The 21,104-nt window shown below is 38.9% G+C and overlaps 2 protein-coding genes across 2 annotated transcripts; one reads left to right on the plus strand and one right to left on the minus strand.

The window, feature by feature from the left end:
• Nucleotides 1-5,339: 5,339 nt before the first annotated feature.
• Nucleotides 5,340-15,905, minus strand: LOC148414654 (sodium- and chloride-dependent GABA transporter 2-like). The gene is made up of 16 exons (XM_088429535.1): nucleotides 15,702-15,905; nucleotides 13,503-13,548; nucleotides 11,956-12,147; nucleotides 11,760-11,894; nucleotides 10,521-10,661; nucleotides 9,403-9,484; nucleotides 9,207-9,339; nucleotides 8,993-9,127; nucleotides 8,619-8,722; nucleotides 8,426-8,550; nucleotides 7,288-7,400; nucleotides 6,827-6,964; nucleotides 6,620-6,722; nucleotides 6,449-6,549; nucleotides 5,544-5,714; nucleotides 5,340-5,453 (listed from the first exon to the last, which is right to left on the minus strand). Exons 1-16 carry the CDS (start codon nucleotides 15,903-15,905, stop codon nucleotides 5,340-5,342), a joined length of 2,037 nt encoding a protein of 678 aa, XP_088285661.1.
• Nucleotides 15,821-20,815, plus strand: LOC148414655 (growth arrest and DNA damage-inducible protein GADD45 alpha-like). Its single transcript, XM_088430181.1, has 6 exons — nucleotides 15,821-15,946; nucleotides 16,307-16,402; nucleotides 17,696-17,839; nucleotides 18,258-18,359; nucleotides 18,494-18,725; nucleotides 20,552-20,815. The coding sequence occupies exons 2-6, from the start codon at nucleotides 16,395-16,397 to the stop codon at nucleotides 20,663-20,665; spliced, it is 600 nt and encodes a 199-aa protein (XP_088286307.1). The 5' UTR covers nucleotides 15,821-15,946; nucleotides 16,307-16,394; the 3' UTR covers nucleotides 20,666-20,815.
• Nucleotides 20,816-21,104: the final 289 nt, after the last annotated feature.

Here is a 21,104-nt window from a genome sequence, read left to right on the forward strand (position 1 = left end):
TCATCAGCTTCCAATTCAGTCATTTTGCTTGATTTATTGCAATTCCATTGTGGTAGTATAAAGGCAAATAAAAAAAAATAAAAAAAACTTTGTGATGAGCTCAACTGCACAGTTAAGACTTGTGACATTTGACACTCGCCTTCTTTTGTCTACCATCCCAGCACAGCGACCACAGCTCCAAATATCAAATGTGTGTGTGTATATGTGTGTGTGTGTCAGAGGTGGGGGCGTACAGTTATAAATGGCCATCATTTCCCCAACCACTCCGTCGTTCTCCATTGTGGAGCGGACGTCGCCTCGGGGCGTAAGAGAGGTGATGTGTGTGCGTGTGTGTGTGTGTGTGGGGGGGGGGGGGGGGGGCATAATGGAGGAAGCAAAGATGTGGAGAGTCCCACAGGAAAAAGTGTGACAGCGGCAAAGCTGCCATGACATCACTGTGCGGACATGAGAAGACAACTGGCGAAATTTACCAGGTGTGATTTGATTTTGGTGGAAGAATGGTTAGCACGTCCGCCTCACAGTTCATGTTTCCGAGTTCAATTCCAGCTGGCTCCAGCTTTCCTGTATGGAGTTTGCATGTCCTCCCCAAGCCCATCTGACTTATATCATAATAGCGTCATAATTCCTAATGATGAGATCAAGTTGCTCGGTGTTTGGCTGGCTGCAAATTTCATGAGAAAATTTAGTTTCGACCAAGTTACCTAAACTGATTGATTACTTTAGGGCAGGGGTGGCAAACTCATTTTTATCGTGGGTCACTTTGTAGTCATAGTTTCTGTCTGAGGGCCGGTATGACAGTGACGTCAAATAAATTTTAAGTGTGTTCGTTGCACACTTTCCCTAGTTTTGACAACAAATTGTCTTAATCTGTTCAAAAGAGGGATTGGGAATAAAAAAAAAAAAAAACAATGCTTGTTTTTTTTCCTCAAAAAATTTTAAAAGTTGAAGACAACTTGCAAATTTGGAATTTTATCCGGAAGTTTGAAGTAAAATCAATATATTGCGGGTCACGTAAAATGATTTGGCGGGCCAGATTTGGCCCCCGGGCCTTGTGTTTGACACGGTGCTTTAGTACTTAATTTTTGTATTAGTTATTTTTAGTTATTTGAAAAAAAATAGGTCTTGGGAGATGATTGCAAAGAATGTTTAAAATGTAAGACATTCTAAAGTGCTAAATCAGTATGGTAAAAAAAAAAAATCTTTTTTCTTTGTTTGTTTTATCAATTGGAACATTTTGTTTTGTAGGATGCTAATGTAGCCCGTTTAATGTTCAAGTGTCCTCCGTCTGGCATTTTTTTTTTTTTTGGTGCACTTCCTCTATTGTTGGATTGTTCTTCTTTCATCATAATTCACTTAAGAAGGTTTCCTTAATTGCATTGCATTTGGCAGGCAAAGTGTCGAAGATTGCGGGCTGCGTGCGGGCTTAGGCCTGATCTCCTTTTCTCTCACGCACGCTTCTCAACCACTTGGCTGGCCACGTCCGACAGATTAAATTGATCTGGAAAAAGCAAGTGAAGATAAAGAGAAACGCTTTGACCGGGATGGTCCAGTTATTTGGAGCTCGCTCGCTCGCTCAACAGATTTCACGAGGGAAATGCCAAATCCTTTTTGGACTCTTCCACTTTGCTTTTGTCTAATTAAGCAGGATTCGTATGTCGGGGACTCGTTTCATTTGCAAAGCGCAAATATGACTGAGTGTTTCAGACAACTTTTTTCAGACCGCTACCTGTACAAGTAATTAACTCACGAGTAGTCACCGATACCACTAATAGATACTATGGTGGCCCTGAAGTGCAAATCACACAAATAAAAAAAAATAAGCAAACAAAAAAGTAATCGCAAAACAAACGAAAACACCTTACAAGAAAGAAGCACACAAGAAACAAGCGAACTATAAAAAAGAGCACAAAAGAAAAAAGAAGCACACAAGAAATATTCACACGCAAGAAAAGAGAAGCAAAATATTAAGCGAGCATCTAAGATAAAATGAAGCATTTTTTAATCGTTTTATCTGCAATTAAAAGAGATTCATTACATCATTTAGTTACATATTTTAACTAATTTAACGTTCTTTAAATCTCATCTATTACTTTTTTATATTACAAAAGTATATTTTTGTATGCTCATTGAAACTACTTGTAGGCCACAAATAAACATTTTGTGCACTTGTTTTGTGGCCATGAATGGGCTTTTTTTTTTTTTTTTGGAGTAGATTATGAATATTTAACCCCCTTATGTGAAATCAATGTGATGTTTGGGGGGCTGCATTTAAAGTACCGCAATAAATATCTTCTGCTCGGCAGCCATTTTAAGCGTCAGAGAGGAGGCTGCCTTGTGACAGGAGGCCTTTGGAAATCCCACACTCATCCATCATAAGTGGCGTTGGCGCCCTCTCAAGGCCTCATAATAGCCTTTTGCATTTTGTGCCTTCTGGATTCCAGAGGGGGGGGGGGCACACAAAGGTGCAGAAGAAGGTGGTGTTCATTCATTCTCTTTTCTTTTTAAACTCATCATCATCCAACTCTCCCCTTCATGGTCTTTTCCCGACATTTTGGGGAAAATCACAATATGAATTGGAAAAGGGGCCCTGGGGCCACGATGCGCTGCGCCTGTGTGCCCCCCCCCCCCCTCCAATCCCCCCCTTCCTTTGGATAATTGACTCTCTTTGCCTGCTTGCATATAATTCATCAGTTGGAAGAGACGACCTCACAACCTTGCAAACACACACTTGCTATCTTCTCGTCCTGGCATATGCGAGGACATAAACACACACCAAGTAACACCCCCCCCCCTCCAGTGGAGCCAGCAGGCTGGAATGAGAAGAGGGAGCAAGCGGCAAGAAAAAAAAAAAAAAAGAGTTGATAGATGGGGCGCATTGTGGCATTAGGAATGAATTAAGGGCTTCCAAATACCTTGAGCGGTCCAAACTGTCAGCTGCCGTCTTTGCTAATCTGAGAGCTCCTTCTACATCGGGAGGGTCCGACTCGGCTCAATTAATCGAGCAATCGGCCTATTAGGGAGGAAAGGCGGGTCCCGGCGTAGCGCCATTCATCACTTGAAACAGATGAGCATTAGTGTGACAAGGCACAGGTAGCTTTTTGTCTTCCGCCATTCTTCATCATGGCTGCCAGCGTTTTCTTAAGGCCTTCATCTCACACGACCCGTCCTATTTTTCAAGGCAACGTTTTTGTTGTGGAGGAGGCCTACGCCGATAATTTGAAGACTTAAAAAGGAAAAGCTTTCATTTAGGGAGCTGAAATTTCACCCTGATGGTGGCAACATGTCAATGTGACAAAAATGTTCCATTCTTTGGCAAAAGTATTGTGAGAATGATGTGAAAGAAAATGGCCCAAAATAGTCCTCTATTATAGTAATTTAAACTCAAAAAAATTATTTGGTTTTATTTGTTTTATGCAAATATTTATACGCTTTTTTTTCTCATGTCGATACCAGTACGAGTACTCAACTCATATGTTAACACTGACACAAATACCAAGTATCGATACCACTGTTAGTTTTGACACGTAATCCCACTCACCTGCAAAAAAAATAATGTGGAACTATAATAAACAATAAGTTGTAGTATGTCCCTTTTATAGGGTCATCTCAAATATGTTGAATGTACTCTTATTCAATGATGCCACTAGCAATTTCATTTGAAGTTGAATTCAACCCCAAAATATTGTTTTCATTCATTTGTTCTATGCAGCCCCAAAAATTTGTTTTACTTTCATTTTATTTCCAGTGTGAGTACTCAACTCTTTAGTAATCATGTATCCCAATACCAAGTATTGATACCACTAAAATATTTATGTCGTTGTTTTTAATGTTATTACATTCAAGCATAGTTTTCTTGCTAAATTTTAAAGTGTTTTTAAACAAACGTTTAATTTGGTGAAATTCGTTATTATGTTTTACATTTTCCCGTTGTTTGGCACAGTAATTTAGCAAAGCAATAATGTTTTAAAATATATAATGTTACATTTTAAGGAAAAAAAACGTATATAGACTTACATAGGGCTCATACGAACCGATACAAGTCACGTTAGTTGATTTTTAAATCAAGATAAAAAGAATGAAGCATTATGCATTAATGAGTACAAGGAAAAAATGCTACAGTAATATTAAAATGAAAATGAAAACCGCGTTAAAAATTTAAACCCTGTTCTTCGCATGACTGCAATTTTTTTTTTATCTGTGACACACTTGAGCCAACACAAACGGGCATCTAGCACCATCTAGCGGAAAAAATGAGAACAGTTAAAGTTTACAAACTACACAATGAGATTAAATTGCTTTATTTATATTTTTCAGCATAGTTCAATAACTGTTGCATTATTAACTTTACAAAACCATTCACGTTAAACACATAACTTATATTTAATCAAATGCAGCTCCTGACTTTAATGTTTTATGAAAAGTTGGTACGTTTCAGACTGTGTTTTGGGGAAAAAAAAATAGACTTGCCAAACATAGTAGTGTACAGTGCATTTATGATATGTAAAACAATTATTCCTTGATCTTTATATACATATTGTTATGTTACATCATGTAAGGATGTCCCGATCTTTTTATTTTTTGTTTGAGTCACCTGATTTTGAGGATCTGCCAAAAGCAATTAGCTATTCAAAATCTTGGCAATATTTTAAGAATAAGGGGGTGGGCGGGGTGTACCCAAATTATCTTCTAATTCTTTTTTCCTTTTTTTTTTTTTTACTTGAAAACATATTTGTAGACCTTTTCTATGAGTCATGTTTTAACCATTGTGCAGTAATTTGTTCAATCCTTTGAGCTTTACATCAGCATTTCCAATAAAAGGGAAATCATTGAAAGAAGGCACTCGGGAGCTGAAATTTCAACCTAAGCGGTCAAAATGGCACGACCGCTTAGTTATCACACTACCAAGAGTGTGCCATCCTTTGGCTAAAATACTGCGAGAATAATGTTGAAATGATCAATATAAATGCATATAGAGTATATGTATACTATATACAGTAAAATAAAATGTAATTTTAATATCCCTGATTTTTCCTCTTGAATCCAATCAGCTGAATATGATGATTGGGTGATTTGCATTCATGTGATAGAGATCTGGACATCCCTACTTACATTTGTTTGTTGTTGTCCCTGCCTGCTGGTCGTGATGGGAAAGTGAAGCCTCATGAAGCACATGTGATGCTTTTTAGCGCATCTAGGTGTCACTCTTTCTTTAAAGATGCAGGGGAAACATCAAGAATTTGCATTGCACTCGTCTTTATCTTTAAACTAAGAGAACCATTTCTAGGGGTAAACAAATAACACAAGCGCTTCATGAGGCTTCATTTCCTGATGATTTCCGGCTAGTTTTTAGTTGTTTTCAAGGCGTACTTGTGACTCGATACACCAACATTTTTTTTGGTCTCCACCGAGGTACAGAGTGACTTGTCTGTTGGCGTGGTCAACACTATTAATCTCTGTGATGTAACAGAAGAGAGAAGCTGTTATTCACGTTGTTTAAAACAAAAAAACAAACAAAAAACATGAACACGCAAGGTTCACGGCACCTGAGTGATGGATCCCGGCGTTTTGGCGACACTGTAGACAATCCACAGAGGAACCATGATCACGGAGGAGAACGCAAGCAATAGGCCCAGTGCGTATCCCCACCAGGGGTACTGGTAGCTCTTATTGTATTTCAAAGGGGTGAATTGGACAAGGAAGAAAAGTAATAAACCCTGTGGACGTCAAACATAAGAAAAGATCATTAGTCTCTGAAATACCATTTGTGGTTCAAATACAAACTATCAATTACTTCTTTTAGAGATTTCGAAAGTACTTAAGAAATTGATTGAATTACTTTCTAAATTACCAAAGAAATCGATTACTTTCTTTCGCGATTTCTTAAGTACTAAAGAAATCAGTTACTGTCTTAAGTACATTAGTGTCTAAAATCACAATTTACTTCAGTACTTCAGTCATCAATTACTTAAGTACAGTACTTATTACCAAAAGTAATTGATTATTTTATTAGCTAACTAACAAAAGTAATTTATTATTTTAGTATTTAGTTACCCAGTTAATTTAGTGCCGATTAATTTAGTACGAGCAATTTTAGACCCTATTTTCGTCAAACACTTGAAAAAAAATGTTAGTCCCTGGGATTTAATGTAAAAAATATGTCTTTGGGATTGAATGAGTTAAAGATTCCCACCATTCAATCCAGAATACTTTACAGATTTACACATTTCTAAAAATAATACGAGGGTAAAGGAACGTCTGAAAATAGCTGGCACTGAATGAGTTCAAATACGTATTCAAAAAATGTCCCCCGAAACGTTTTTTTTCACATTTTGTGTAGAATTCTAAGGTAAAAGTTTCATTTAATAAGACTTGTTGTTTTAAGATGACAAAATGTAATTGTCCCTTCAAAACTCAAAACAAGATTGAAAAAAAAATAGAATTTACTTACTGTGGACAAAAAAGGAGTAACAAACTTCCAACAATATTTCATGTAAAGTGAAGGTCGATAGCCAATCATATCCTGGATTAGGTTGTAATAATTATCAGCACCTTGAAGACGGATAAAAAGTGATCAAATTATGCTACAGGTGACATTTTTTAATTTTTTTTCCCCACTCACCATATATCCACCCTATGCAAAGTGACTCCATGAGGGCAAAAGCGATGAGTGGGATGCCGCTGCAGGCGTAATAGTCAAAAAGCTGAAACACGTACAGTCCTCCCTGCAGGCCACCAGAAAGCCACAACACAAAACCGGAGGCTCCAAAATTCACGTCCAAATAATACGCTAATAACTCTGGAATGACTTTTATTCTCGTGTACTCACCTCGGTGACCATGCACATGCCCACGCATAAGGAAATAGAACACAGAACCAGCAGCAGGATTTTGCGTCGATGTCCCGTGAAAAACACGGCCGGGTACAAATCTGATATAGATGTCACCAATCCTTCAAGATACACAAACTGCGGAGAGGGGAAATACATTTTTTCTTCAATTATAATATCTAAGTCGTCACAACTTGACTGAAGTGAATATGAAGGATATCGCTTTGAGGTGAATGTTACTCAGGTGCGAAAAAGAGGCCGCACTAAGTTACTATAGCTGAGTATGTTTCAATAATTTAACTCCATTTTGATGGCTTGGTACATCTTACTAAATATTTCTGAGGTCTTGAATGCAAGTACTTGTCTGGAGTAGTAAAAGCATTCGTGCGCGCCTCCTTATTAGTAATTATCTTTGTAAAGATATTGTAGTGAAGCCTAGTCATGTCCTGAAATAATTCCACCTGACTGTCCACTCCCAGGAAGATTATCATGATGAAAAAGAAGGCAGCCCAGAGTTGCGGTAAAGGCATCATGGCGACGGCCCGGGGGTAAGCGATGAATGCCAGGCCAGGGCCTGCAACGACATACCGAGTGAGGGCGAGCTGATAATTGCAAAGTAGCTCTCGTAACATCATCGCGTGGTGCGCTGGTGCGGATAAATAAGAACTATCTTTGAAAAAAATAATGATCAAATTAAAAATTTAGATCATGAATGCATTTGACAAGGAAAATTGTCAGGGATGTCATTCAGAATTTCCTGTCGCACACACGACTGAAAAACGCAACACAAACCACTGAAATTTTGCACACACAGCTGAAATTTGTTTCTACAGAAATGCTCACACACTAAAGAAATGTTTTTGTTCACATGCATGACAGAAATGCTCTTGTGCAAAACTCAAAGGTGCTTTTTCATTTGTTTTCTGCATTCACACGCTCCTGAAAGCTCACTCACACACTCTTGAAATACTCACCCGCATAGTCCTGAATTGCTCTTAACACACTACGGATTTTTTGCTGCTTACACACTACTGAAATGTTTTTCACTGCTCAAATGCTTCCGAACTGCTTTCACTACACTACTGAAATATTTTGGTTTGGATACTACTGACTACTGAAATGAGTGTTTTTCACTCTCTCACACTACAGAAATTTCTATATATATTCCCGAGGCTATCGCTCTCTCTCGCTCCGCCTCTCTCTCTTTCTTTCAAACCACTGAAACACTCACCCACATACTACTGAATTGCTCACACACATACTACTGAAAGCCTTTTTAAACTATCAAAGTGTTCTCACATGTTGACTTTCTTTCACTCACTCACGCTACAGAAACACTCGTACACTAGTGAACTACTCTCATACATACTACGCATATTTAAACGTGTTTGTGACGAGAATCTCAGTTTACTAACGTGTGAGAGCATTTCCGGATTTCTGTTGTTTGTATTTTTGTAGTAATGCTGTGAGTAAGTAAAAAAAGATCTTGAAGGCTCCTGAATGACGTCCCCGAAATTACACTCATATTGCCAAGTAGAAAAACATTGGCAATTTCCCATGATGCACACGATTCAAACGCTGTAGTAGAAATGTCGCTACCTGATTCGGCAACTTCCGAAATGTCCATTCCCAGCTCATAGGACATAAAGCCGAGCACTGAGAATATTGCGAAGCCGGCGATCAGACTGGTTGAACTGTTGAGGAGGCACAGCGCAAAAGTGTCTCTGCAATGGAGAAAGTCACACGTGGGACACGGGACGGCGCCAGAAAGGGTAAACGAACGTCTTCTTACTTGTAGCAGTTGTTAGTGAACTTGTTGTAACTTCCCAAAGATGGCAAACAGCCTGTGCACACAGCGTAGGAGAATAAGATCTGGCTGCCTGCATCCATCCACACCTGAATTCCGGATTATCATGGTCAACATCCAAACTGGATTTATGTTCTTTGCGTTGCTACTGACCAATCACGGTGCAGCTTGTCAATGTCACATGACCAAACTCAAGACTTCAGACATACAATCCCGGCTACTTATTTCTAGTTTGTTTTTGTTTTTTTCATTTTTGTTTGTAGGTTTCAGGTAAAGGAGGGTCAGAAATCGGCTGGAATGAAGATGAAAAGTATAATATAACCATAATAAAAAAAAAACATAATATATATTTGGCTTACTTGTGGCTCAGCCAGACGCGCGGGATCAGGAGAAAGGTAAAACCAAATTCCATCCGTAGCCCCGGGTAAGGTCAGCCCGCGGACCAGCAAGGCAATCATCATCACGTAGGGAAAGGTGGCCGTGAAATAGACCACCTGTTAGGAGCTCACCATCAGCGCAATCTTATTTTTTGCGTGTTTCATTTTTTTCCGCTGAGATTTTTGAGGCCGTCACCTTTCCCGAAGACTTAACGCCTTTCCAGACACAGAAGTAACACAAAATCCAGCTGAGTACAAGACATCCGGCCAGGTCCCAGCGAATACTCCCCATTTCCTCGATCCCGCCGGACAAATTCAGGACCCTCCTCCTTGAAGGCAAACGTGTTCTTAGGCGCGGATTGGGTCACGTGTACAATGTAGAAGAGACTTACTGCCAGAATTCTTCAACAGAAGACGTCGCGTTTGCAGAGATGTTATTTTTGGAACGGCTGCTACGATAATCGACGCAGTCCCCTTCAAAAGAAAATTGAGCAAATGAGTCTTATATGAGTCTGATATAAAACTTAACAAAATAAGAATGTTGTGGCACTGAAAGGAGTCGCTTTTATGCAATTTAGCACTAAATTGCTTCATTTTCCAATTGATTTGTTCTTAATTTGAAAATATATATATATATATATATATATATATATATATATATATATATATATATATATATATATATATATATTTTTTTTTTTTTTTTTTTTTTTCAAATTAAGAACAAATCAATTGGAAAATGAAGCAATTTAGCAAAAATATATATATTTTTTTTTTCAAATTAAGAACAAATCAATTGGAAAATGAAGCAACTTATTGCTAAATTGCATAAAAGCGACTCCTTTCAGTGCCATAACATTCTTATTTTGTTAAGTTTTATACACATGTGCATTGCATAGATCAGCCAAAAAAAATACAAAATAAAATCGTAACATAATATAAATTGAACATAGATGTCTTCAACATGACACTTGTTTAACTGCATGAGCAACAGGAAGTAAACTCTTACACATAACATAACTAATTGCTCCACACATTGCATTTTGGGAACAGAAAAGGATTCTGGATTATTTTGTTTTGACTTTTTTTCTTTAAATTCCCACTTTTTCAAAAATTCTACATTGTATACCCACACAAATCCAAATTGGGACTCTTCAGTTCATCCCTACCACAATTATGATCCAAACATTTCCATTTTTAGCTTTAGTTATCTCCCACTATTTTTTTCTCATTCTCTTACCTATTCAAACTGTTCCAACATTTGCACTCACATTTTTTTTTTAATATTCAAAATTTCAAGCCAAAGTTTTTGGGGGGTTTTTTCCTTGTGATTTTCACATTTTTTGATCAATTCAAACCATCCCAACTTTGTACCTGATAGGTAATTTCCACTGCCGTCGATACCGGCATTTACTTTTAAAAAATTGTTGTGCTTATGCACCGGATTCATTCACATCATATTACCCCCCATTATTCCAAATCATCATGACGTGTGGGGAAAATGACGTACCCGTGTTCCAGGTGTTGTTACAGCTGGCCCATGGGAGCTCAGCGTGGAAGGACGAAAAAAAGTACAGGAAGCCCCACGCCAGGATGACGATGTAATACATAACCGTAAGCAGCATCACCATCAGACTGCCGTAGCCGATACCTGCGGTATCCACGGTCAAAAGCAATTCAAAATCAATTTCTTCAGCTATTAAAGTGCTAAAATGATCAAGTAGCGCTTCAAAATCAAAAGAAATTGTTTACCTTTAGTACTTTGGTACCAAAATTAATCAATTACTAACCGTAGAGAATTTGATTACTTCAGTACCGAAACTAATCAATGACTTTAGGCAATCAATTACAAAACTAATCATTTACTTGATGTATTTTAGTGGTAATATAATTGTTACCTAAATACAGAAAGTAATTGATTAGTAGTTGAACTCCTAAAGTAATCAATAAAGTATCTAATTACCCAAAATTAGTACATAGGTTACTTAAGTAATCAATTACAGTACCATAGCGCTTAGCTCATTTTGTGCCAGCCATTTTAGTAGTCTGCACCAAATATGAATAAGATCATCTATAAAACTTGTATAAGTCGATATCAAACTGTATCCTTTTTAATATTAATAAAAGAAAAATTCAGTAGAAATCAACTTTCAACAACTGTTAACTACTTTTTTTTCTGTGTTTTTATACAGGTTACAGCTTAGTCTAAATCTGAAAAAAATACAAGTGCATCCAAGTGCCTGAAATAAAAAAATAAATGATGCCAATTATCTGTACTCTTTTTAACGTAAACACAAAAAAGCAATATAAATCAACTTTCAACAACCATTAATTACTTTTTACAGTGTTTATACAGCCTACAGGTTAATCTCAAAACAAAAAAGGGGCGCCCGGCCCACTTTTTGAGAAGGACTTCTCTAAGTGGTGCTTTTACAAAAAATATCATACAAAACCATAATGTTTATTTGGAATACATACTAAGACAAAACCAATATAAATCAAGTCAAAAACTGTGAACTACCTTTTTACAGCGTTTATACAGGTTACAGGTTAGTCTAAAACAGAAAAAAATAACCAAGTGCATCAAAGTGCCTGAAATAATTTTCAAAATTTTGGAAGTGGCCCTTGCATCCTTTCATTTTCATGTATGCCGGCCCCAAAAGAAAAAAAAAGAAAAATCTGCTTTGACCTGCTTTGAAGCAGTAGAAATGCCAAACTGGAATTGCGGCGTTTGTGCCGGGCGGCGCACCTTCAAGTAAGGGACAAATTTTCCTCCAGCACGTGATTCCACCTTGACCGGTGAGCTGTCCCAAGGACACCTCGATGAAGAAGATGGGGATGCCGCAGGTGACCAGGAAGACGGCGTACGGGACCAGGAACACACCTGAGAGGAGCCAATGGCGGCGTGACGCATTCCGACGATCGTCCGTGGCGAATCGCCTTACCGCCTCCGTTTTTGAAGCACAGGTAGGGAAACCTCCACACGTTCCCCAGACCGATGATTTCTCCAACCACCGCCAGAATAAACTCTCTCTTGTTGGCCCACTTCCCTCTTTTGACCAGCAGGGGGTCGTCGGGTTCCTGATGGGTTTCGCCATCGTTGGCTCGCGGTCCGTTTGCTGGCTCCATTTGGACTTCTGCAGACGCGTTTGAGAACATCGTTAGCGTCTCGTACGAAGCGTTCCGCCGCTAAGTTTCCGCTGTCAATATGTTACGAGCAGCTCGGGAAATTGCCTCTGTCGTTAAGTGCGTGATAACCTCGGGTTATCATACATGGAAACGCGGCAACAACATGCAAACTGCACACAGAAAGGCGGGGCTTCAGATTCCAAACTCAAAAACGTGTCAGGCCTCAAAATGGAAACTTGAGGCCATTTATCTTTTTAGAAATGCATAGCTCGAGATATTCATGATTAACTCCTCACTAACCATTTTAACCACATGGTTTATTCATTGACTGTAAGTTGTACAGCAGAGGTTCTCAAACTTTTTTTTTTTTTTTTGGAGTGACATTTTTGGTATGATTTTTTTTTTTATTTCAAACAAATACCCTGGATCAGTTCAAAGCAGTTTGGGATTTATTTAAAAATAAAAATAAAAAGGCTTAAAGGGATAATGTGTAAGATTTAGTGCATTTTTCATTACGGACAGCAGGAGGTGCTGCAGGTGCTCCACTTAGCATCGTCCGTCGCTATAACAAACATGGCCGCCTCCGGAGAAGTGCCACCCACATGTAATATAATTTAATGATAACTAGACGGATGATTATATGTCAAACATACTGATGGGCATTAAGAACACATTCATTTCCAAGTTTTTGAAATTTACAATCATTTAATTTATTCCTTTTTGATGAAAAACAATCGAAATCTTACACTGTCCCTTTAAGACAGAATGCTGTGCCATCCATGATTGATTTCATAAACTTTCAAACCACCATTAATTTTGGTCTATTAATTTTGGCTATTTTTTTTCCTCATGGTTTGAAACGTGACTTTCCAGTGTGGCTTAACTGCATTTTTTTTATTACCCAACAGGGGGCAATCTCCTACAAAACAAAATGAAACCGAAGAAGTCTTGATCAAAGTACTGATTTGGAGTTTGAACTACTATGTTACTCAAATGTTCCAATTCATTTGCTCTCAATTTGAAAAAAAATGTACTTTTGTACTGTCGCGGCTTTCAAAAGCATTCAATTAAATTTACTGAGAAAAAAATAACCATATAATTTAAAATAAAGTTTACTGAGAACCGCTGTTTAAACTCCAAAGTGCCCTTGTGCACCGCCATTCAAATAAATCAAAAGTATTTTTTCATTATTATTTTAATGTTGCATGACACCAATTTTAATGTTATGTGACTTTGCATGCGCCCAATCACGTAAATGATTAAAATAAATTATTAGAATATATTGCAGTGATTAATTGAATAGTGTTGAATGACAATGATTTTTTTTGCATAAATTATTGCATTAATATTTCTGAATGCGTACCTGGAGCCGCGTCGCTCGGATCCACTTTGTATTTGATTCTGGTCTCCTAACGGCGAGATTGGAAGTAGCACTCACTCAAAGAATATTGGACCAATAGAAAATGAGTCACGAGACCCTCGCTTCTCTCTCATCTGTCCACTGTTCTTTTTTCTTCTATTTGCCAATTAATCTCTGTAAGATGTTAAGGAAATTTTGATCAGTAATCAATAATCAAACAATTTTATTGGAAAAATTGAAGAATTCAATCAAATGTGACAAAATGAAGAATAGCAAGATGTTGTGCCCTGAGCAATAAAAAAAAAAAAAAAAAAAGAACACTTGTTTGCCTCCTTCTGGTAAACTTTGTAGTGGATCTTGAGTAATAACCTGGGTTATTGTTTCACTACACATTTCGAAATGTGAGTGGAATACTGGGAACGGTGTCAACTTGCAATTAGCACCTCTCTAGTACACTATGTTAGATTATTAGCTTTCTTTTGTCAAAATGTAACTTTGTGATTGTGATTGAGCGTTGTGTTTATTTCTATGGAAGCCCAAATGTGTCAGATTTAACAAAATAAAAATGACCATTTTGAAATAAATGCTATTATTTATAAAAAACTAATCTTTATTCCAAATAAAAAGCCATAGTGGGAAAAGAATATCGTTAGAAACAAAAAATGGCCTTGTAAAAAATGTTTTTTTTTCAATTTTAGAGGTTTTCAAAAAGTTTTTTAGTTTAATCGATATAAATTATATTTCATAACATTATCATGTTATAATTTATTGACCATACTAAATGATTGCCCTAATATAATCTATTGACAAACCTTTACATGTATTTTTTAAGACTTTTAGGCTTCCATATATGTATTAAGTGAGTTATATTTCTCTCCTGTGATACTCAGTGATACACAGGCTCCCTCTAGTGGTGTGCAAAAAAATCACTACCTCAGTAAAATTCAGTTGTATTTTATTTGTTTTTTATTGAACCTTTTGTTTAAGTACAGTTTTATTTGTGCATATGTATGCATAATATTTTAATTGCCTTGAACTGTAACATTAATAAAAAATAAAAATACCATTGTCTCATTCATGACGTCAACTTTCCAATTTTCCTCAGCCAGCAGTGAATGAGTTAATCCTACGAGCAATATACGTCACTGCATATACTGTAAATCCAAGAAGAAAAAGAAATTACTTACATTAAATAACTGACCTCATTTTCCATTTTGTGAAAGAGCATTTAACTCATTCACTGCCAATGACGGCTATAGACGTAAGAGTTCCATTTGTACTCAGCCGGCAGTGAATGAGTTAACTATATTTTTGTGTTGGTAATGACAGTGGAACTTCAAGAGGTAGGTGTTTTGTGGTCTTATTTTTTAACTAAAGGATAAAAAAAATAAGGTAGTTGCCTTAATGAATGAGTTGAGTGAAAACAACTACCAGAAGGTCAACAGAAGATTAGCACATTAAATAATGGGCGCAAATCATTGTGTATAATTTATAAAATGGAAAAAAATAGACTGAAGTCTGATAAGGAAAGAATGTACAGTACAAGTACACGCTTTCACTTTGCGACGGTGATATTTTGATGATCGCACCAGAGGGCAGCAAAACATCCCTAACAACAATCCAGTGGTAAGAACATTTCTTCCTTTCCTTTTCTAGTTTCCAAATAATTTAAATTTATAATGAACCGTTGCACCTCTATACTTTTGCGGCGACCACTGGTAAATGAATCTCCAAGGATTTCTCTTCTGGGAAAAAAAGACAACAATGTATAGTAAGTCTATAATACTATAATACCCTTCCGTGTGTTAAAGGAGGAATTCAGTTGGTGTTCTGTCCGATCACTTCTTTTATTGGAAAAAATGTGGGAAAAAAACGTTTACAAGGTAGACTCAAGCTGCTTTAAAAAAAAAAAAGACCATGTATAGTAAAGCTTTTTTTTATTGTAAAACAAAAAGATAGACCTTGTCTAGCAAACTATCTGTATAAAAATAAACACTGTGTATAGTAAGGTGTATTTTTGGTTTTGTTTTTTTAAATCAAAAGTGGGTGATAGACGATGCATTTAATTTGGGTTAAAAGCCATGATTTTGTCCAAGCTTCGCCAGGTTACACTTCCGGCCTCTAAAAAAAAAAAAAAAAAAAACAACAGCTGACAACGAACTGCTTTTTCGCAGATGAAAGCATCAATGGGCATTGGCTCACGTGACTATCGATGTCGCGCCATTCGTTTGGATAACTTGCGCGCTTCCGGTTGGTTTTCGTGTCGACCGGAGCGGACCAATCAGAGAGCTTCCTTTCCTCAGCCAGCGTCCCGTTGCTATGCGGTTGCCAGGCTGAAAGTCGACGGAACCTCTTGCGGGTTTCTCCACAACGGCTCAGTTCGTTGGCAGCGAGGTATGCGGCCATCGGCGTGCTAACATCTCCCTCGGTGTGTTTAACTCGAGCTAGTGAGTACAAATGATATTTTAATAGAGTCGTAAACTTCCGAGTGCTGGGACGAGTGGGGAAAAAAAAAGTAAGGTTCGCCACACAAGTTGCGAATACGTTTGAAACATTCAAACGAGGATTGGGACACGCTCGTTTTCTTTAGCCCTACACAAATGTAAAAAAATTCGAAAGAATGTAGTGACATTCTCATTTTTTTTTGCTCGACATAAGTGTCAAAAAGTAGTCTAACGTCACTTTACGGAATTAACACATGCTATGGTTGTGAACAGACCACCAACAAAATGCCATATTAGCCATATTGATACACCTTTCTTGTGCTGTATGTGTGTGTGTGTGTTTTATTTTAATTTTTTTTTCAGATTAGAGAATCTCTGCAGAGCAGAAACGGTGGTGGTTTTCAAGTTGGCATTGGCTAAGACCGGACATCCTGGACTGGCACCTTCACCAATGTTATGGCACGTACAGACAAACAACCACCACACTCAAATTCATATCAATATTTGTGGAAATTTGTGAGGAAAAAGAAGCACCTGGAGAAGGATGTTAGTCAGATTTAAATGCTAAACCTCAGAACTGTGAGGCACTCATGTTAGCTCCTTGTCCAGAGACAACGTGAATTAAAATAAGGGAGAATTTTAAGGCCTGGCAGAGGCATTTGTGGAATGTGGGACAAAAGCAAGCAATGGGAGAAAACTACACATGGATGTCGAACTCATTTTTATAATGGGCCATATTGTAGTTGGAGATGTAGTTGGAGGTCAAATGATTTTGAAATCAGGGGCTGTTAAAAAACGTTCAAAAGGGATATTCTTAACAAAAAAAAAATGTGTAAAAACTGAAGTAATTATGCAACTTTATAGCCAGAAATTTGAAGTCGTAATCAGCATTTTGAGGGCCACTTAAAATGATGTGGCGGGCCAGATTCTGCCCCCGGGCCTTGATTTTGTCACCCGTGCCTTAGCACCATGTGAACGTTTTGCTAACCACCTGATTTTGTTCACTCATTCAAACCCAAAGACTTATCTTTAAGTGTTTAAAGTGCAGGACAAAAGCAGGCGTATGTCGGAGATACAAACAATAAATAGAATAGAAAAGAAATTGTTTCAAAGGAGTCCCAATTGTTATTGTTATTTTCGGTTTTAGTTTATTGTCCAGCTTTTTTGAGCAGTTTTCTCTTCGGTTATTTTTGTTCCTTTTCACCGTTCCTTTTTTAGACAGATTTGCATTCAAATCCATTCCATTTTTGTTCTTTGACTGAGCAGTTAATGTAAATATTTTGTGCGCCCATGTAAAAGTGGATTAAAAACAACCCATGCAAAAGTTCCCATGACGGTGGCCGGAGAGTGACCTGGCCACCGCGTAGCTCCGCCCACGGCCCCCGGACGCTGTACTGGGAACGTAATAAAAATAAATAAATAAAAGCCGCCTGAAAAACTACATACTAGCAACGCGCATCCCATTACGTTGATGCAAAATGTACTCGAGTAGATCAACTCAAGTATTTGTACTCGCTTACTTTCCACCAGCATTGACGTAAGAGGAAAACGAAGAGAAAAAAAAAAGTCTTTCGTCAACGTCTGCAGTTGCAAAAGAAAGCCCGCCTTCCGCGGTAGCTTCCATTGGCGATTCGAGCGATAAATTAGCATATGGCCAATCAGGACACTTTATGCAAATATTACCCCGTGACTGCCATTGTCATCCGACTCTTATGTGAAGCTGCTAGACTGGACGTTTCATTTGACTTGCAGCAAAAGCCAGCCGACGGTTGCACGCGCGTGCCTTTTTTCAAAGACAACAGAAGCAACCAGAAGTTCGCTCTCACTTGGATTTTGGGATTGTATGTTGTTCAACATGACATTTGAGGAAATAAGTGGGGATAACTCTCAAGAAAGGTACGCATTTGCACTACTTTATCTGATTTTTTTTTAAAGTACATTATGTTATTTTTTTAACCTGTGGTGCGTGCATGGCTTGTCATTTGTTGCCGGCCGGCCGGCGTGTGCGTGCATACGCGACGATTATGTTCCGTGAAGCGGATATCAAAGTTTCTTGCAAGAATGCGCCGTACTTTATTACCTCAAGCGACGCTGCAAACGGCTTGAAAGTGCGAAAAGGCTGCTGAGCATGTCCACGTTCCCAAAGCGCTTACCTTCAGCATTTGCGTTTGCAGTCGTTGGCCAAAAGGCCTTTCAAAGACATCAAAAAGATGATTTGCGAAAGACTCCGCTTGGCATCGCTTCGAAAGTGCAACTTTTATGTGCTTTATTTGGTGAGCGAGATTAACTTGTATTTGCTTTTTCCTTGTTGCAGAATGGACTCAGCGGCGAAAGCATTAGAGGAAGTCCTGACCAGAGCCTTACCGCAGGGATGCATCACTGTGGGCGTCTATGAGGCAGCAAAAGCCCTCAATGTGTAAGTATAAGATTACCAAACCCAGCATTTGATGTAGATTTTTTTTTTTTTTTTTTACTCCAATTGTGCAATTGCATGCAGCATACTTTTTTGCTGTCGCCAACAATGGCCCATTGTCACCTTTTCCTCCCCAGGGACCCGGACAATGTGGTGCTATGCATCTTGGCGGCCGATGACGAAGACGTGAAAGACGTGGCCCTGCAGATCCACTTCACGCTCATCCAGGCCTTCTGCTGCGAAAATGACATCAACATCCTGAGAGTGAACAACACCCGGCGCCTGGCTCAAATCCTGGCGGCGGGAGGAGGAGGAGGAGGGAAGCAGGCGGGGGGAGAGCCCGTGGACCTACACTGTGTGCTTGTCACTGTAAGTACGCCTCGGTTACCGCCGGTGTCATGCTACTGACATGCAAAACCGCAGCCAAGAGTCATTTGAGTGCAAGTGGCGGCGTTACTGTTACGTTTAGCTGCAGGGAAAAAAAAAAAGGTTGCGGAGCCGCCTTGTTGTTTAAAGTTTAAAGGGAAGCCTCTGTACTGCTTCTCTAAAAAGGCTCGATAAGGTCTAATCTGTCCTTTCTCAAAATAAGACTTGCTCGTTGAGGGAGAAGGAAGATCATCAGTGATCACGAACCAGGAAGCATTAAGGACCACTGCGTCGGAGATTAGTTTTGAGTTATTAGCGGAAATACACATTTTCAACAGATGTCCCTTTCGGGATTTCTACAAAAACAATCTCGATGAGGTCGTCCCAGCAGCCAAAAGATCCCAATTTTAATCGGAGTGTATGAAAATAAGGGATGAGTAGATGAGGCGCCCCTTTGAAAGATAATGTGCCGAAACTTTAAAGGGGCTTTTCTCAAAGCACGACTCATCTTGGCAACAATCAAACTGTGGTAACTTTGTCCGTTTTTGAGCAAGCGCCATGTATTTTAGATCATTTTAGCGGGGTTTAAGTATAAAACTAGGATGTCAAGATCTCAATTCAAGACATAAACCTTATTTTTTTGAAAATGCATCACATATATATACTTGGATACAGTGCTAGCAGTGCCACAATCGATTATTACCAAGGACGTCCGATACCAGTACCCGTAACTCAATTCTTGGGCACTAGTACTTTTAATTCAAAGGCAGATCATTTTATTCAAAGCCTTAGAATTTCAATACAGTATTTATCTCAACATGGTATCAACACTCACTTATCCTTTGTTATTACAGCCATTTTATTAATCAATTCATCGTTTTGATACCTATTTTTTAACCCTTTTGTGGTATTTTGTCCAGTCCTCTGATCTTTACATCAAAGGAAATTCACATCAGAGGGAAGACTTTGAAAGAAGACTTTGAAAGACTCTCAGGCAGGGGTGCCCAAGTCCGGTCCTCGAGAGCCCCCATCCAGCCTGTTTTCCATGTAACCCCGATTCAAGAAACCATGATTTTTATCAGACTTTTGCAACGCTTGCTTATTAGCTGAATATTCGAATCAGGTGTACCGGATGAAGGTTACATAAAAAACAGGCTGGATAGAGGCTCTCGAGGACTGGGTGCCCCTGCTCTTGGGAGCTGAAATTTTGCCCAGACGGTGAAGTTCAACATGCTGGCTAAAATTCTGTGAGAATGATGTGGAGGACAATGACCCCAAAATGGTCAAAATACTCTACCCAAACCCTTGTGATTTGCACCCCTCAATAGAAAATATTCGTATTCCCCCATTTTCTGCGTTTACTTTAAAAATCAACATGTTAAGGACCAAAGCAGTGCCGCTTAAATTTAAGTTCACACCCTCTTTTACTGTATCACTTCAAAAAAAAAAGTTAAAAATGAATGTAAGGACTCCGAAATGAAGTAAAAATATTTCTGTGATTGAATTAGCTTGTCAGCTTTGTGCAAAAAAAAAAAAAAAACGTGATCGGGACTGCCCTACTTGGACTTGTTGACTACTTTTTGCCACCTAGAAACGTGCACGTTTTGAGCGCACGTTCTGATGCCGTTGAACGAGAAATGACAAATTTTTCTGACTGGCAGCCGCTTCACGTGACTGAAACAAAGTCCCGTAAACGTACACATGACTCCTCCCGCCCGTGACTTGCGAGGAATGTCGGTAGAAGGGAATACCTCACAAGAGGCCGCTTTGTGCCTTTGGCCGCCAACGTATGTGTGTGACTCCCGGTTCTCTCTTTTTTTTTTTCCCAGAGCACCGAGTCTTGCCTGTGGAAGGACCCGGCGCTGAGCAAAGTCAACATGTTCTGCAGGGAGAGCCGCTGCATGGACCAGTGGGTGCCCATCATCAACCTGCCCGAGCGATGAGAGGGAAAAAAAAAACAAAAAACAAAAAAAACAACAGAAAAAACTCAAGTTTGACCACGTTCCATATCAGAACCGCAGCGGATACGTTTACCGGCTGCAGATCAAGTTCCGAAGCACTTCTCGGGTTGGATCAAAAAAAACAAACAAAAAAAAAAACAACACACCAAAAAAAAAAAGACAATACATCGTGGTGTAGTTGGGATGAATTTCAAAAAGCAAAAAAAGTGGAATGGGAATTTCCACTTGTTTTTGGAGTTGCGTCTGCCCGTCGCGGCGTCACGGATGACGAAGACGGAGATGACCCGCTTTGCTTTTGTCGGCGTTGGAAGGCGGGCCGGATGGATGTCATCGGCGCTCCGGAGGGAAGCGGCCGCGGCGCCGTCGAGCACTGGACCTTTTGCTATTGGACTCGGGATTTCACTCAATGTTGCCATCGTTT

Source organism: Hippichthys cyanospilos, chromosome 12 (assembly GCF_059441005.1).
Source record: "Hippichthys cyanospilos isolate Australia breed blue-spotted pipefish chromosome 12, RoL_Hcya_1.0, whole genome shotgun sequence".
In the NCBI taxonomy this organism is placed as follows: domain Eukaryota; kingdom Metazoa; phylum Chordata; class Actinopteri; order Syngnathiformes; family Syngnathidae; genus Hippichthys; species Hippichthys cyanospilos.

Excerpts from the sequence above, each read along its gene's own strand:
- LOC148414654 (XM_088429535.1), bottom strand. The coding sequence starts at position 15,905 with ATGGCCGCATACCTCGCTGCCAACGAACTGAGCCGTTGTGGAGAAACC. Across the intron at positions 12,148-13,502 it reads TCCGAGCGACGCGGCTCCAG|AAGTCCAAATGGAGCCAGCA; the intron begins GTACGCATTCAG and ends ACGCGTCTGCAG. Across the intron at positions 8,723-8,992 it reads CGCGTCTGGCTGAGCCACAA|GTGTGGATGGATGCAGGCAG; the intron begins GTAAGCCAAATA and ends TCCGGAATTCAG.
- LOC148414655 (XM_088430181.1), top strand. Across the intron at positions 17,840-18,257 it reads GGGGATAACTCTCAAGAAAG|AATGGACTCAGCGGCGAAAG; the intron begins GTACGCATTTGC and ends TCCTTGTTGCAG. Across the intron at positions 18,726-20,551 it reads TACACTGTGTGCTTGTCACT|AGCACCGAGTCTTGCCTGTG; the intron begins GTAAGTACGCCT and ends TTTTTTTCCCAG.